The following is a 19374-nucleotide window of genomic DNA, read 5'->3' on the forward strand; positions in this document are numbered from 1 at the left end:
TGCCTTCGTTCCATTCATCAAGTTCCTTCGTATCCCATCTCACACCTATTATGATTTCATTTCCGCTACATACAAACACTCCGTGTCGTTTATCGTTTGTGCTAACTCAGTATGAGGTGAAGTATTTACCTTGAAGATTTTTATACTAATGGCAGCATTATAAAATTTTATTGAATGGCAGCACTGCCTTGGTTTGATAACTGTCAAACGTCATTCATTAATGTCAACTGTCAGTTGTCTTCGTTGGTTCGCTGTCAATATTTCGTATTGTTTTCAGCATGTATTATTCACAATTTAGTTGATTTGCTTAGGAAACATTCACATTCTTTGATTATTTATTTTTTACGTATATTTTCTTATAGTTGTACGACATAATATACAATTTTATAAAAGATGCCGGCTGTTAACAAACCCGGTGTCGCGAACTTCGGCGCTTGCACCTTCTTTGCTAAAACTTATCCCAGTGAATCTTGCGGAAGCAATGGACTTCCTCTAACACCGAATTCGATCACAATACTTGGCAGAGCTCAGAAACTCAAGACTATAGAACATCCAAACCTTTGTATTTACCTAGACGTGATTAGAGGAAAACATGGTAGGCGTCAATAATGAATTAATTTACTCTGTATAAAACTACAGTTGTTCGATTTCTTTTTAAAATTGTATTCCACGTCTTAAGGTTGACTTAATACAGGTAGTCGTCGACTTACGACTGTTCAACCGACCACAATCCGCGCACAGTTGACCATCTGCACTAAGCGTGGCGATAGTGGTCCGAGTATTTTTAAGCCCTTTCGAGATGTCTACAAAAAGTAAAATGATGATTTCTCAATCAAAGATAATCTCCAAAAATAATAATCCGTAGGATTCCATAAGCCAACTTACACCAGACCTACTTATGACCTGTTTATCGGATCCCACTGCAGTTTTAAGTCGACAACTACCTGTACATCTATATGTAATATTTTGAGAGCCCAAGCATACCTTTATGTCTATGTATATTTTGCAAATAACTGCTTAGGTACCATAATAAAACTTTTTTTAGGTAGTGAATTGGTGCAGTGTATACAAAATAATAAATTATGTTGTTATTTCAGAGCGTATAATAGTGGTGTCTGAATACACAGGGACACCTCTGATGGAGTGTTCCTCAAAGAATATAGATGAAAAAATTCACATTTGCAGACAGATTGCAAATGGATTGCATAATTTACACAGTAAAGGATATATACACAGGAATCTCAGTCCGGACAATATTCTGGTAGACAGCGCAAATAATGTCAAGCTGTTTAATTTTGGGCTTTATTATATGACAGGGGAAGGAAAAGATGTGTCTTTTCCAATTGGGTATGCATAATTAAATTTTTATTCAAGAATTTCTGTATTGTGTTGAATTTATTTTAGTGTAATTACTTGTAAGCAAGTCACAAACGGGTTAAGTGTATGTTCAAACTCTTCTTTTCCACATCCGCTCCTGAGTGGAGCATGTGGACATCACCAGCAAAAAGTAAAGTAAAGAAAAGGCAACTCGGGTTTAGGTTCTACAGAAGCATGCGCAGCACTCTCTCAAAACTCAGAAGTTTGGTATTTTGAGCTTCGGTAAGGTGCCAAGATTTGCACTCATATAGGAGTACTAGCATTGTACACGAGTTGAATAATCGGTATTTCGTTTTGACCGAGTATAGACTAGAGTTCCAGACAACACACATCATGTAAAAACTTGCTCCTGCAATTCTTAGACAAGTTCCGAGCTCTTTGAGCATGCTTCCATCCTCAGTTATGTGAAATCACAAGTATTTAAAGCTATTATCGAGCTTGATTCGAGCCCATTATTATCTAGAGGCTGATCATGTCAGGACAGGATCTATTCAAATTACTGACTTTTAACAATAAGAATGTATTAATTACTACAACTGTTACTTCAAAATCAGCATTTTTGAGTTAACCACAGCACATCTTTGTATCCTCCCCTATGAATGCTACATATAAATAATGATGACTTGTCTACCTGCAGCATTCATGGAGGAAGATACAAAGATGTGCTTTTAGTGGTGAGATCAAAAGAACTGATTTCTAAGTTACCTAGTTGAAGTAATTGCCCCACGATATTACTCCTTTCTAAAATATATTCTTAACACTCTTAGTGCAATGCATGTTTGTATTTTGCATGAAGCGCGTCATTTTTACACCTATTGTACATATCTTTATGATTGTAGAACAATGACGCATGTGATTTTCTTCAGCTTTACATGAGAGCGGTTTAAACAAAATTGACACTGATGTCACAACTTGATAAGTACAAAAGTTTATCATTTAAACTTAGGTTAGATAGATTTGTTTCAAACCTAGAATATAAAGCCTTTATTCAATTCAATTCAGGCGGCCTTCGTGGTGTTGTGGTCAAGACGCTTGACTCACGCACGGAAGGTTTCGGGTTCAATTCCCGATGAGAACACAAAAAAAATCAATGTGATTTTTCTCAAGCCTGGGTGTTCTGTGATATAATTCACGACTGTAATGGGGCCTCCTGGCCTGTTGTGGTGCAAAAAAAAACAATAAAAAAAACAATTCAAGCCGTTTTCAAGATCAAATATAAAAGGATGTCAATGTCGCATTTTTCGTACATTCGTCATTGTTCTACAATCATGACGATATGTAGGTAGAGCAATATATTTTCCTGAAAAATATTTCAAAAACATTCAGGCTACTTTCGTCCTTGTTTTCCAAGTCTATGATTCACTTAAATTTTGTTAGGATCAATTTTCTTAATCTTTATACTTATCTTAATATTCGTTTTTCAGGCAGCCTAGGTTCCTCAGCCCGGAAGCCATACTGGGTGGAGGTTGGCATGCAAGTGATATATGGAATCTTGGTATAGTTATGCTAGAACTGTTCTTAGGACCCTTGTGGACCGGCTTGAAATCAGGACCAGTACTGAGGAGAATACTTACGCTGTTACAGACACCTAATCCTGCCCAACGAATTGCCAGAGAACATGACTTTTTTGATCTTTATCAAGTAATTGAACTTAATCCTTACTTTGTTTTGTTGTGTAGTCATTATACTTCCGAAAAATGACAGATTTTAAATTGGAAAAATGGAATATTCATAGGCAATTTCTTCATTATTTAAAGTTAAAGTCAAAGGTAATAATATCATATTTTAAATTTAATTGCTAAAAACATGAAAAAACTATTAGCTCATGTTCGCAGCGGAGGCGAAAGAACCGCCCCTAATGAAACTCTGAAAGCTACTAACTGGTAAGCGGGCAGAAGTACTGGAAATTTTGCTCGTGTGACGCGTGAAATTGTCTCTCGCTCCTGAATATACCTGTAGTATCGAAAGTGAGACGTAAAGAGTGTGAGACAATGATATATTCGGTTCTCTTTTACTTTGTACTCCGCAATAGTATTGGTGATTTATCCCGGAATTTTTAATGAAATGCTTTTTCTGTTTTTAACCAACAATTATTAATGATTTTTAAATAAATAATTTTTTAACCAAAATATACATGTATAACGGAGAAGTACTGAAAACCTTAACCCAAAATTTATTATATTTATGTATCGAGATATTAAAGTTATTAGATGCAACGTGTACTAGCCACACATCACCGGAAAGGGAGAGTTAATCTAAATGTATTTACATAATATGTATACTAAAATGCTCTTTATTTGGAAATGTTTTGAGTTATTATAAAAACAGATCCAAGAACCTGTTGTGATTTAAATGTATGTGATTTTCGTCTATGTAATTAACCGAGACTTTTTGATGATTGAGATGACCTAAATGTTGTCTTTTTTTTCAATCTTTACATACCTACTTGTGTATTTTTTAGGAGCTTCCAGAAGATGTCCGCAACCTCATAGAATTATGTCTTCAAATATCACCATCTCTGAGGCCTTCTACACTAGAAGTTTTGGAGCACAAATTATTTGCGAATTGCCAGGATATTTGTGATAAGAAGAAGGAGATTGGTCTGCTGGGATGTAGCATGCCACTCTTATATCACTGGTGGCAACTGGCGGGTGGAGATATACAAGTTGAATTGAAGAAACAAGGATTGATTAAATGCAGCCCTCCTATTTTATCAATGCCTATGTATGTATTAGAAATGCAATTCTAGAGTCTTACTTATAATTAATTGACATACTATGAATTTGTTGACTGTCCCCTATATTGTGTGCAGCCAGCGAAAACTGTGTGTACTTGTACATCTTGCTAATGTTGAATCAGTTTTATGCAAATAACAGATTTCATTATATTAAAGGAAAAAATATATGGAAGCTATCACTATTTTTCAGTGGCGTGCATCCCATATTGGCAAATGCCTATCTTTGTTTATAGCTAGACATGGCTGCAAGTGACATGGGTCTTAAAATAAATACATCTAAGATATGTTAGCAAGAAAATCACAAATAAATTATGTGCAGCAGGCAATTGACACTTGGTCACACCACATAGACAATGTCAACTCCTTTGAATAATAGGCACTGAAAATACTAATGATAACAATTATAGGAACGATATTAGAGCACGGCTATCAGCAACAAACATATGTTATTATGGCTTGTTTAAACATCTGGAATCTGAATTGCTCTTTAGAAAAACTATGACCGTTATTTACAAAACTCTCCTCAGACTGGTCATTGCATATGGTGCCGAATGCTAGGTTGCGACTGAAAGAGATGAAAACATGGTATTAGTATTTGAAACAAAAATATTAAGAAAGATATTTGGTGCTGTCGACAAAACTTTAAATTAGGGGCACTATATGGCAAACCCAACATTGCACAATTTATAAAAATAAGAAGATTACAATAGTTGGGCCATGTGCACAGAATGAATGATAATCGTACCCCCGAAAAAATTCTTCATACCACTCCGAAAGTCAGACGAAGCAGAGGCAGACCAAAATGAAGATGTTTGGAAAATGTAAGAAGTGACATGAAAGCAATTGGCTTGACGAACTGAGAAGAGCCGCAGGGTGCAGGGAGACATGGAGACAGATTCTGGAGGAGGCCAGGGCCCACAATGGGCTGTAGCGCCACTGATGACGATGACCTTAGTTTATACTTACCCAGTATCTTTTTCAGCATACATTTCTTTTTTTTGTTGTCAGTGATCAATCTCAGGACCAAATATATGATAGAATCTATTGAAGAAAATAGTTCAATATGAAAAAATTATACGAGTTTATATTATAATATGCTTAAATTTACTCAAATTATTATTTTTCTAGTGCTGTTCTTCTTGATGGTTGCTCCCTCGGTGGACAAAGTACTGCCCTGATGGATCGCCGAGTCTCTATATCGGGGATGGATCTGTTGCTAAATAGGCTGGCCCATGTTCCCCCAGTAGAATTTCTGCCTCTCGTTGATGTTCCTCCAAAAGAGCCCAGTGACACTTCTCGATTGCCAAGAGTTATTAAAGAAAGGGACACCGAATACCAGTTTCATAGATTAATTTTATTTGAGAGACTTTTAAAGGTTAGGCTAAATGAATTATCATAACTATATATTTCTTATTTAAATACATACTTTTAAAATATGAAAGATGTTAACACTATCGTGACCTTATCATAAAATAAGTTTTAGCAGGGACTTTAAACACCTTGCCAGATTTTTCTATGAAAATGTTTCTTTCCTTTATGTAATGACTAAGTATTGTTTTGATCTAAATCTAAATAAACATAATATATTTAGAATTTTATAACTTTCTAATTTACACATAATTTTAATTTTTAAAAAAAACTTATTAATGTCAAACTTCTAAATGTGCTGACTTCTTAAATTAAAATGAATTGAGTTTTTGTTATTATTCATTTATGAAAGATCTTTTTTTACAGGGTTACCCATTCACAGCCCCCATAATAAAAAGGGAAGCTGCCATAGACATACCTCCCTTAGTGAGGGGTAAGGTTTGGGCGGCACTTCTTGATGTCAAAGGAGATATTGAAGAACAGTATATTATGATAGATAAAGAAACTCCAACTCCCACTGATCGACAGGTTTTGTAAAGTTCATAAAATAATGATCATTAGTTAGAGAAAATATTTTGAATTCTACTCAATCCAGTCATTTGGAAGAATGTAAGATAAAGGGGCAAAGTTTGTCAAAATAAATGTGCTAAAATATAATTACAAATATGTTGTCATATAAAGTATTTTATTTGTTAATGGGAGGGGTATCTTATATTTCTGTAAAGAAAATATAAATCTTTATTTATATCATGTTAATTTAAATATAGGTTTTCTAACAGATGTTACCAAAAATAAGAAGTTTATATTCTTATAATAAATATATTAATATTTATATTCTTAGTTTATTTATATTATTCACACATTCTAGATATTGTATTATTGATCGTATTATAATAAATTTTAGATTGAAGTGGACATTCCACGCTGTCACCAGTATTGTTGGTTGCTCTGTGGTAATGCTGGTCACAATGGTCTTCGTAGAATTCTAAAAGCGTGGTTACTAAGCAATCCTCAATACGTGTACTGGCAAGGACTTGATTCTCTAACGGCGCCGTTTCTTTATCTTAATTTTAACGATGAAGGTATGAATTTTAATTATGAAGTTAGCTTAAATTCATTCATTGACAATACTTTAATTAAACTAATATTATTTATAAACAAAAAATTTTAGCTCGAGCATTTGCCTGTTTATCAGCGTTTGTCCCTCGGTATTTGAACAAATTCTTTTTGAAGGATAACAGTTCTGTGATCAAAGAATATTTGGTGAAGTTTTGGCAACTCTGTGCTTTTCATGAACCAAAATTATCCAGCCATTTGCATCAAATACATTTCATGCCAGAACTTTTTGCCATACCATGGTTCCTCACCATGTTTTCGCGTAAGTTTTTCTGTACTACACAAAGTAAACAAAATTTATTGATGATTGACAGCGTAATTAATATTTTTGGCTTTTGTATTGAATTTTCCATTTGTCTTGTCGATAAATTTTGTATGCTTATCATTTTACCAATATAATATTGTATTTTTTGTCACAGAATCATTTTCTGTTTTTTTTTCTTTAGATGTTTTCCCACTTCATAAAATTTTACACTTGTGGGATGCGTTGCTGGTTATGGATGGATCACTAGCTCTTTACATGGGAGTTGCCATTTTAAGACAACTTAGAGACACATTATTGGCTTCCGGGTTTAATGAATGTATTCTTCTATTTTCTGACCTACCCGAGGTTGATATTGAACACTGCATTCAAGTGAGTTAAACTTACGTATAATTAAATCGCTGTACAATTAAATGCTTTAATTTTTACCGCATGTAAGAAAACATTTTTATACCCAATTTCCTGTAGCACTGAACTTCCTCATTGCTATTCAACCACCTACATTATGCAGGTGTTCTTATTCTCTTCTCTGTCGTTCCTTAGTTCTGAGAGTCTTGATCATTGGTCAGCCATTACATTAACAAAGCGTCTCCCTTTTTACCCTTTACGAATCCCGCTTGTTCAGATGGAATCTGTAAGTCACTAAAATGATCTAGACGATTCTTGACTATGTAAAGCATTACTTTGCTTGCGGGTGAAAGGTGTGCAATAATTATCACATTTTCTTGTAGAGCCTTTCTTATGTTGTCTTATTAAACCCATTCAACTTTGAAGACTTAGCTAACAATTAAGTCATTTTTTTATTTATATTGTTACGTTTCTTAAATAATTGCTTTTTAAAAATAACTTTGTTTTTTTTAAACTATTGACCACAGTTTTTTTTAGACTCAATATTTATAGCAGCTTTTTTTAACAAAAAAATATCTAATTTTTGTTATTTTATGTTATAGAAAGCCCTCGCTATGTGCAAGTCTTCCCCAAAAAGTATATCTTACAGAAAATTTTCATCAGATGAAAATGTTTCAGATCCAATGGTAAGCTGTTTGTTTTTGAATATTGATGTATTTTCTTGTTGTATACAACTATAGGGTGTCACAGTAGGAAGTGTACGATTTGAGCTAGGAAATTTAGTAGTTTTTTTTTTTTGTCAATAAATTATCAAACCAAGCCAATTTTTTTCAATCGTATCATCATCACTATAATTTTTTTCTGTTATATATTTTTTGTAATCATTTTGTAGTCGGCGAGTTGTGCTGCCATTTAAAAGTAGAACCCCATAGCTGTCAAAATACACTAAACGTTGAGAATAATGGCTACCCGGAAATCGTAAATCTATCGATTCTTGTTCACATAGATTGATTATTGTTCACAAAAACCTATGACGTTTTAATGTTCATTATTTTAAAAACCTTTTTCATGCATTTTTGAGAAACTTCTCTCTACAATTAAATGCTCTAATTTTTGTTTGTATCCGATTTCCAGTAGCACTGAAGTTCCTCATTGTGTGCCATTTTTTGTCTGTCAAAATTTAAAATGTCCTATTTGACAAATGACATCTAAAGACATAGGAAACTAATATCGGAGCGCTATACAGAGGATGCTGGAAGAACTCGAAGTTAATGCTAATTTTTTAAAGTAAATCATCTTCAGCAATGAGGCACATTTTTGCCTCAATTAATTTGTTAATATGCAGAACTGCCGTATTTGGGCAGCTGAAAATCCACAAGATTGTCGATAAACTTGTGCATTCACAAAAGTCGTCTTTGGCGGTTTTTAGGATGGCAGAGTCACCGGATCATATATTTTTTTAATGAAGCTGCTCAAGTATTACAGTGAATAGTAAAAAATATTAAATGTCATAGAAAATTTCAACAAAAGGATTGTGGCATGCCAGAGAAGCCGAGGGGGCATTTAAGCGATATTGCGTTCCATACATAATTTCCTTGTCTATTATTTTTATTTATGACAATAAACTTTTTGAACTAAATTTCAAAACTATTTGAGTTTTTTTGAAAAAGACAATTCGTGCACCTCTCATTGGTACACCCTTACTTATTTATTCGATTGAACCACTATAAATGTGCAGTAATTTTAATAACTTATTAACCAAATATTTTGTTTTTAGGATTCTGTAGATGTTGATGCTTTGACTCTTCAGAAAGAAATGTGCCCCAGAATAAGCTGTAATGACTTTTTAAAACTCATTGAAAATAAAATTGTATGTGTGTTGGATATTCGTCCACATTTACAGTAAGTACAATAACACACAACATTTTTTTATTGAAACAGCTACTGGTAAAATGTAAATCAAAAACATAATGTCTATGATAAATGAGTTCTATTAGCTAAAAAATCATGTTTAGCTAAATTTCAACAAAATCATAAGTTCTGTAGATTGTTTGTACATTTTTTGTGGTTGGTTTAAGTAAAATTAGATCAGATTTTTTTAAAACAGCTTAATAGCCATAGAATTAAGAATAGTCCAGAAGGAGAGTAGAATCATATTTGAAAACTGTGTCCAATAATCCCCCCACTACGCCCTACTTTCGCCGCGCGCATTCGTGATGTCGACGCGTAATGTTGCTTGATGGGAAAAAAAAATCAAAAAATCATAGCACAAATATAAGGTAAAAAAAAGCAATCAGTTAATTTCTCTAAAACTTTATTGTGCACGCGAAAACATTGATTGACACAACAGAGTAGATAAGTAAAGGGTCATTTAATAAGAGTAATTGAATTAATGAACTTTCAACTTAAAATGTAAAACAAATTTTATTTTACATAAAACGGATATTTTTATATCATGTTAAATAATATTTGATGTTTTAAAGATAATGTCATTCAAATGTCCCCCACGGCGTTGTTTAATCCGAGGTCTAATTTTCATTAGTTCGTTCATTAGATGAGCAAATTAGGGTAAAAAAAATTACTACCCTGGCAACACTAACCAAATTTTCATTTTGTTTCTTCGACAATCTAAAATCTAAAAATAATTCAATTTTTAAATAATGCATTTGCTACTTAAACATTCGTTTGCTAATTACACATGAAATGTGATACCATCCTGTTTCTTTAACATCCTAGCAGTATTTCTACACTTTAAAAGGACACAACACGGCATAATTGAATTCAAATCAGGAGTTGCGTACTGAGCGACGTCTACAAAGAAACTAATAGGTCAAAACGTAAACCTATTCATTTATGAGTAGTTTAGTTGCCTTCTGTTTGATGTGCGTATGCGGTTTCTGGACTATTCTTAATTCTATGGCACATTTAAAGTTAGTAAAATACATACAATATTTAAATTTATACTTTAAACAAAACTTTCTGACGCAGTTGAAACTGCCACCCATTTTTCATTACCAGTTTTTTTTTAATTCCTAACCTACCCAATAAACTATTATACTGAAGTATTAAATTTGTAGTTTTTTTTTTTAATAATGAATTAAAATACTGTAAATATAATACAATTAAAATTAATTTGACAGTGGAAAAACAAGATGGCCTCGCCTGTTCCTATTTTGGCTGTCTGTTTCGAGTATTCCAAGTATTTACTAGTGTACAAAAACTAATGACTCACTACAACCAGTCTGCAATAACACCACATGAACTAAAAAAATGTTTAAGAGCCTATCAGCAAAATCCATGCAATTAATTTATGGGTGATTAACTGTTTATTTTGTATAAAATCAATTTACACACGCAGAACATTTATTTTAATTACTAAATATAAAGATTTTTACTTTCATGACCCTTTAATAATAGTAATAATTTTATCTAAGTAATGTTTGTAATGTGCATGAATAATTTATTTATTTCAAAGGCAGCTCTGTGAACTATAATTTATTAAATACATAAGTTTTTCTGGAAAGCTAATTTAATTTATAATTTTCATAAATTTCATCATCAAGCCATTATATGCACCTAGGCTGCAATTATGAACGCTATCTACATCGGTACATATTGAGACGTTGTTATATACCTAACTTTACTACTATGTCTCCTTTCTTGGTATGGCAAATTTTGATCTACAGACATGTCAATGTCGATATGTGTTTTCATTACGTCATCTCAGACATCACATGATCGAATTCAACCAATAAGTGTTGCTAAAACTTTACTCCGTGTTCAATCCTAAACTAAAATTAAAGTATTTCTCTTTCGTATTTTAACAGGCTTCTGTAGTAAAAAGCAGCCACTTTAAAACAATTTAAATTTCAAATTAAATGCAATCAAATTAAAAAGTGCTGACTTGAACATGATTTTAATATGACATTTGATAATTCCTGAGACGGTATGGTTAACTTTCCGTCCATCTATACGTATTACAAAGTCGTCTATCGATATGTCAATACGTGCTCTCAGGAAGATAGGAAAAATGTGGAAGAAATATAATATAATATACTGTAAGATACTGCATTTTCAAAGCTAATGCAGCAAATTTTGATAATCTGTTTCAGGGAGGTAAGGTGATCGTCAGTTTTACTCTTCAGAGACAATGAAACATTGAAGTATATTTGTAGTTTTTCAGATATTATAAACACTGCAAACCATATACATATTAACATTTTTAACTACTTAATCTGGCTGAAATTTTCAACAAACAATATAAATTTACATAGCTGCCGTCGAAATGATTTGTATAAATTCTAAATATTAATAAACTAGCACTGCAGTATTCTGTACCAGAATTTGTATTGCTTAAGTATTATTACATATTTGTGGATTTATTTGATTCCACAATTTGAAGTATTATTTTAATTAAATTATATACGCATATTTGAGGGTACTATTTGCAAACCCTGCAAAATCCATATTTCTTTATTTTAAGCAATACACATAAAACTGATGCAATAATAGCTTCAAGTTTTTTTAAATTTATTTTTTTTATTATAACCAGTTAATATTTTATATGTAACCATGATTATGTCAAGAAACAAAAGTTTGCAAACCCAAAAATTTGATAGTCGAAATTGTCACGAATAAAGCCATATTTGAACTGACTTTGTTTTAATTAGTGTAAACTATAATTGTAATCTTAATAAGTTTAAATCTCAGTTTTTTTATGATTTGGGATTTTGCCAGGTTTGCAAGTAATTCTCCTAACCCTCATTTAATAATCCTAAAATTTCTACACTGCTGTTTAACTAAAACATTGGTTTAGTTTAACATTTATCTCAACAATGTTTTAATATGTGAATGTCCAAATGCTTTCAGACTGGCTGGATTTCCTCCTTGGGGAGTTGTTCATATTTAAATTTGTTGCAACAGAGAGGGAAAATACTTTTGAGTAGGTAATATGGAAGTCTAGGCATTTACAGGGCTTATGACCTGTCGTTGGCTGGTTTAAGTGGCCACTTCTCACACTGTGTAACATTCACCATTCTGGATGTTCAAACATAGACAGACTTCCATATTCCATTCTCAAAAGTGTTTTCCCTCTCTGTTACAACAAATTTAACATGTATCTATTTAAACTTTAATCAATAAATAAATAAGAATTTATAATTTTATGTAGACACTATCCCGATTGCGGAAATTAAGAAACCCTCCTGATTTCCTATTTTTATACTTGTACATTTTATTGTTTAAATTATAATTAAAATTTTTGTCAGTATTCAAATGTTTGGTTGATTTTTTTGCAGGTTCTCGAGGATGAATATTGAAGGTAGTCTGAACATTCCATATAACACTGTTCAGTTGGGAAATCACAATTTATCTTCCCTCGGCCCACAAATGGAAAAAGATATCAAATCTGCAGAGAAAGAAAGTCATACCATTGTGATTGTCTCGAGTGAAACAGAAACTGCGGAGTTGGTGAATAAACCTATTTTATTTATATAAGATAAATTATATAATTGTCAAGTTTCATAGATTTAATAAAATTATAATAAAGGCATTTTACAAGTATCTTGATAATTATCTTTTTTCTTTTCAGTTCAGTGGGTTTCTTGTTCGTTGTGATGTTGCCAGGGTGTGTATACTCCACGGAGGGATTGGTACTCTCCATTCTGTTTCTCCTCCTGTTTTGCAAACCTATAATATACCAGTTTTCTAAATAATTTTTTATAAGGTATTGTGTGCAATATAATCAAATTTCATGTTACCTATCAATGTTCATCAATTTCTCCTAAATTAAAAACTTAAAACATAAAAACTGCAACGGATAGTTGTATAAATTAATTGTATATATGATGATTATTTGTTTAAATTTTGTTTAAATATTTGTTTATTAGAGTAAAGATACCAAAGTATTCAATGTATTTTTACCAGAACATAAAATAAAAAAAAAATAAACTAATGCCTCGACACGGGTTATGCCTAGTGAGGTGTTTGTATAGAAAAAAATATGTATGTAAAAATGAAATAAGTAAATATTAAAATGGATTTATTGGCTGAATGCTGTCAAAATGCGATCTTTCGCGAATTTGTGTTAAACCTATGTATGATAGATCTACATATGTCGAGATTCGTGAATTATGTGAGGCTAAAAGCATTTTTGACCAAATCAAGAAAGGAGTACTGTGTTGCTTTGGCCATGTAGAGCAACGGACAGCGAAATAACAGCTAAAAGGATTTATGATGCGGTTAGATGCGTAAAATGAAGAAAACCGAGAAAATGTCACAACCAAATCTAACAAATACTTGAAGATGGACATGTCAAAAGTACGAATTATCGGCGTGCGTGCATGGGAAGATCTATGAATGCAGAGGAAATGAGGTATGTATGCAAAGACAGAGTGATATGACATTCTATGAAATGGCATGGTGGTTTGTTTGTTTTGTTTAAAATTGGAATTTAAGTATTGTAACTTTACTATGGAAAGAAAGCATTTTTTCAATGCATTAAATACTACAAAGCTATGAATAAATAAATAATCAATACATGCTAAAAAAGAGTCAGGATCTTGTGTCTTGCAAGCAGTAACTCCATAATTATTATTTAAACATAGTATATTTATTATTATTTCAGGAAAGTTTCATCAAATTTGATTAATGTGGTTATAAATATTATTCAATAAAAATTATTTAATTATAACAATAAAAGCACATAAAATAATATATATGCATTATGTATTTTTAAATTATTCTCTTAAATTCAAAAGATGTTAGAAATCATTTCAATATTGATAAATATCTCTATTGTTGAATTAACATGAGCAATTTTTGGTATACAAATTTGCAAGGTTTATAAATGAATGCTTTTTCAAATAAAATATGCGAATGGTCCTGTTAATAAAGGAAAGTTGATTGTATGTCAAAAACATGACGGAATATAATACTGTAAACTTTTTAAACACAACGTTAATTGTTATTGTAAGTTTTTAAGATCTTTATTGTGCTAATGGTTTAATTGTTATTTTTTTCTCAAGGTTTTGACTTGTTATGCTCAAACGTCAAATTTGTAGATCTTATTATTTATTTCACTTGTGTTTGTTTTGCATGTCAATTCTAAATTCCATTAACCAACTGCTGATAATACACTTTTTCCATATAAAAAAAATTCATCATTGCATTGCAATTTTCATTGTTTTGTTCTAATATAGTATTTTTCTTTATTCCAAACCATGACTTCATTTATTTCATTATGCGTTTCCATGAAATTGTTTTCGATGAAAATTTGTTGTACATGGAGTGTTTTTCATTATGCTTTTTTGCAGACTCGGGTTTTATGTACATATTTTTGCATATCTATCTTAAGATAGTTTTTTCATAATCATACACAGCAATAAAGAAACATTAGGATATTTTTTTCATTTAGGAAATAGTTTTTTTAATGTATGAAAACTAAAACAACATTTGTGATATTATTAACCTTTAATTAATATGTAAAATCTTTCTATAAAAAATTTAAACCTTTCTTCTGTTTTAGATTCTACAATGTTTTGAACTAATTTAGTCTTTGAACTAAACTAAATCGTTTGAAATCTAAATGTTTTAATGATTTCAAAATCTTAACAAATGCAATAAACAATTCAATTGGCACCTTTTATGTAAAAAAAATGTTTGTATGTACAAATGAGGAACTTCAGCCCAATAGAAAATTGGATACAAATAATGTTTTCTTATACACGGTAAGAATTAAAGCCTAGAAGGTTTCTTGAAAATGTACAAAAAAATATTTTAATAAAAATTAACTATGTACTTTGAACGAAATCACTAGTTCATATGAATCAACCAATCATAAGAGAGTTGTGGAAGATTTCCAGTTAACTTACCATTAACTGACTAAGATTTGTATTAAAAGTTTAACAGCATTTTTTAGGACAAACTTAAATGTGTATATGACTTATCGTCATTGTTTTACAGGGTTAAAATAATAACAAAAAACTCAATGAAACACAATGGTTTTAAAATATGTTATTTTAGTTTTTAGGCTCTCCTAAAAAAATTGCGTTTTTTTAATTTTGACTATATTTTATCGGAAGAGCAATATGTTCAATATTTTATACATTATCTTTTCTAAAATATATGTTAATCATAAGAATTGAAGGACTTTAAAATTATTTAAAAGTAAATAACTTGTATTCAAAACTGTATTTACGGAATCCTTTGAATTTTTAAGCAATTTTAGCAATTTATTTAAACAAACGATGTATTTACAAATTACAACAGGGATGGAGAATACCTTTAAAAGGGAATATTGAAGTCTAGGCATTTACAGGGCTTATGACCTATCATTGGCTGGTTTAAGTGGCCACATTACCCTAGGGGGTGAAATCCAGTCTTTTGTCTACAAACATCTGGACAAACTCAAATATTGTAAATTATGTATTGTATTTGTAAAATGAATGTAGATGTATAAGTTTTAAAACATTCATTTTAGTATATGCTAAAAAAATATGTGTTGAGTCAGAACATATAAATTTATTATTATTATTGTCTGACATTATATGGCATCAGATTCTCTAGTCCTGATGCTGAAGGACGCACAGGAGCTGAACAGAGAAGCTTGGAGATTAATTTTAGACACTAATTTATACTTATTGTAAAAAAATATTTGTTTTTGTAACACTAAATACAAATGATTACAAAAAAATATGTTTTATTAAAAATATGTATTTGATTTTGACATGAAAAGATTTTATTTGAAGTAAATTTTTAAAATATAAATTTATTTATTACCCACCTAAATGGTTTTATTTTCATCCCGTAAATAAAAAAATCATAATCACTAAAGGAAACCTTCCTGTATATTGGTTAACACGTTTGGTTACCAAGCCTGAGGTCCCTGGGCCGCAATTACAAACGCTATCTTTATCAGTACATATCGAGACGGTATAAAGTTAAATAGATATTTATGTTCGAAACTGTGTATATTTGTAAAAAAATTTAAAGTACCTTCGTCGGTAACCTGTAATTGAACATGATTAGAAAAGAAAATTGTATGTATATTCTATTTTTCATGCAGAATTGCTAATTTTACTTCGTAGATAAAATTGAAGATTATTATTATTTTTATTTTATTATTATTATTATCATTATATTACATACACAAAATTATAATTTACGTAAAGTTGCTTTGACTGTCTAACTAGGGTTATTTACCCCGTTCTAAAACAGTTAAAAAATATAAAAAAACAGTAATCAATTTATAGAAACAGTTATAAAGATACAGGACAAAATGAAAAACAAAGTAAAAAATGAAGTAAAAACATGGTAAAAAATGTAGTAAAAACATAGTAAAATTGTAGTAAAAACATAGTAAAATTGTAGTAAAAACATAGTAAAAATGTAGTAAAAACATAGTAAAAAATGTAGTAAAAAAAAACATAGCAAAAAAGATAAATGTTAACTTTCCATTGTAATACAGGCTCTGGTCAAATAAGCCAACTAAGTTTTTTTTTTAATACATATGTTGAATTATTGTAATAAAAATGCTTAATTTAGTTTTAAAACTTAGGAAAACATTTTTTTCCAGCAGATGCGGGCCTTTTTACTTGCAAGAAGTGAACTGTATTTGCAAAATGCAGTATCAGTTGTCGTTTATAAACTCTGCTCACCTAATCTACCCTAAGACGGACTGAAATGAGATAGCCACTCACCCATTCCAGTCTTTTTTCTCCATCCTGTTGCACTTTCTTTAGTTAGATCCTGACATTTGACATTAAGGATGCGGCGCCGATACAGGTAACTCGAAAGACCTTTAGCAGCGAGCTTCAAGATGCTACACTGGTATGATCGGATGAGCAATATTTATAGTGGCAATTTTAGTACCAGATTTGACAGCGGTTAAAAAGGGACTGGCGTCTTGGGTGGAAGGCAAATAGGCGGTTATAATATGTTGTGAGTTTTCGATAACAACTAACTTTAAATTTTCACCAGTGACCTGATTTCGTCGTCAGATTGGTGGGAGCTTTTTTTTTTTAGTTGCATTAAAAAGCTATTATAAGTAAAACGTCAGAAGAAAAACTCAATTTAATAAAATATATTTTTAAGTTATCCTTAAATGCAATAATTTAAAGAGTGATGACCTTGAGATGTGGTCGCATCGCAGAATGCTTAAGATATCTTGGACAGACCTGATAACGAGCTCAGAAGTCTTAAGTCGAGCTAGAACGAACAGAGAACTCTTAACCACCATAAAATTTCATATCTGAGCCATATAATGTGTGGAGAAAAGTACCACTTGCTTCATTTAATTTTGAAAGGCAAGATTGAGGGTCACAGAGGGGCTGGGAGAAAACAGATGTCCTAGCTGCGAAATATACGAGACTGGACTGGCTTCAGGACTGTGGAGCAGATTTTCTGGGCAGCACAGGACAGGGAGACTTTTGCCAGAGTGATTGCCAACGTTGGGGATACCTTACCAGGCACTAAGAGAAGAAGTGATTACCTTACCTTTGATGTAACAATTATAATCAAGCTACGCTGCAATTCGAGAACCAATTCAGTGTCTTTTGCGCTAGGTGTGGATAGAGAAATGAAGGTGAGGATTATGATTAAAAATTTTGTTAAATTTTATAATTTTTTTAGCCTGATCTAGGCCCGTATTACAATGGGAAATTAACATTTGTCTTTAATTTTTTCTACAAAGTAAAATGAAGTCTTCTATTGAAGTATTCTTCATGAAAAATAAAATATGCATACAATTTTATTTTCTAAACATGTTCGATTAAAATTTAACAACGAAAAGTTTTTATTCAAATATACACATTTTCGTACATAAATATAGATTATACTTTTATGTCTTTAATTCCTAAAAGCTTGGTTACATTAAAAATTTTGGCCGTTTCATATTGCATTTCACATTAATTTTAATGCCCAATTGAAATCTAAAACATGTTTAGGGCAGTGATTAAACAATACCTCTATGGTTCAAGGTGCCTTTTTTTCTGTGTAATGATGTAGGTATTTGATGTGATGTTGTTAATTTTAACACAAAATTGAATAATTGAAATTACTTCTAAATATATATTTGAGGCCCTCAGTATCAAAGAAGGCCAAACGCTAAAAATAGTATCAAAAGCGGCCAACTGCATATTTAATACTTAATAAAACTAGCGTTTTTGTTATGTTCACCTTTAGGCTATTTGTTCAAAGTGTTAGTGGCCTTAAATGGCACCAAAAATTATAAAATAAAATAAAAAATTCTAAATATTTCAATCAAAAAGTGCTATTACAGATTTTCGAAATTTTCTCGATAGTAGGAATGGGATCTTTTAGCCATCTTTGATATGTACTGGGGGCTTTATTTACTTATTATCACGGTTCAAAAGTGGCGGGCAAAATAATTCCTACAAACACCGGACCAGTACGCGTGTTCGGCGCAGCCGAAGATTACCGACAATTGCCGAATGGGGGGAGCCGGTCGTAAATCCAGGCGGCGCAAAAATTGAAATGTGCATAAAAGTACAAATTAAAGGTTATCGCTCTTTGCTCCAAAACTGCAGGAAAACAATTAGAAAATTCTATGTAACTAGTGAACGTAGTCCTCAATTCACAATCGTCGCCCCGTATTGTGCTGATTACCATTTCAACGAATATAGAATAAACGTAAATTAATTAATAATGACAACGAAAAATCCATTACTGTTTAAATAAAACTAATGTAACTAACTTGCGTAATGTGTGTTATGTGATGAATGGACGCTTTTTTTACATGCAAGTAATTTGAAAACCCACAAAATGTATTCGCATTATAATCGTAATATGGAGAAAGGTGATTACTATTTGTTTTTAAACATTTACCCCTTTAAATGGGTGAGCTAATTAGTAATTACTCGGTCGTTAGCTGCATGAATGAAAAATGATTCACCGTATAGTTAAGTGACAATGGTAAGTGAAAGAATTCCGTGATATTGTCTATTTGTCTAGATTTTGATGAAACGGTCTCTCGGTATGGCGGTGAGTGGAGATAACGGTCCTGGGCGGGGCTCTAGCGGCGGCTCCACACACTAGCGCTAGGCGAGGCGAGTACAGCCAGAACGAGAGTGACAGAGATAGCCGACATTTCCCCGCTAGTCTCCCTCATTCGCCGGTCGCATTTCGGGCGCAACAGGTGTCGTTGGCG

At 31.7% G+C, this 19374-nt stretch overlaps 1 protein-coding gene across 1 annotated transcript; it reads left to right on the forward strand.

Annotated features, from left to right (window-relative positions):
• The first annotated feature begins 202 nt into the window (after positions 1 to 202).
• On the forward strand, positions 203 to 13157 carry LOC148281650 (TBC domain-containing protein kinase-like protein). Its single transcript, XM_088226390.1, has 13 exons — positions 203 to 595; positions 1098 to 1347; positions 2802 to 3018; positions 3839 to 4101; positions 5243 to 5489; positions 5849 to 6010; positions 6387 to 6564; positions 6654 to 6860; positions 7045 to 7232; positions 7811 to 7894; positions 8986 to 9110; positions 12506 to 12677; positions 12799 to 13157. The coding sequence occupies exons 1-13, from the start codon at positions 394 to 396 to the stop codon at positions 12916 to 12918; spliced, it is 2415 nt and encodes an 804-aa protein (XP_088082516.1). The 5' UTR covers positions 203 to 393; the 3' UTR covers positions 12919 to 13157.
• Positions 13158 to 19374: the final 6217 nt, after the last annotated feature.

Source organism: Micrasema longulum, unplaced genomic scaffold, assembly GCF_059751315.1.
Source record: "Micrasema longulum isolate JH-2025_06_02 unplaced genomic scaffold, ASM5975131v1 h1tg000428l, whole genome shotgun sequence".
Classification (NCBI taxonomy): domain Eukaryota; kingdom Metazoa; phylum Arthropoda; class Insecta; order Trichoptera; family Brachycentridae; genus Micrasema; species Micrasema longulum.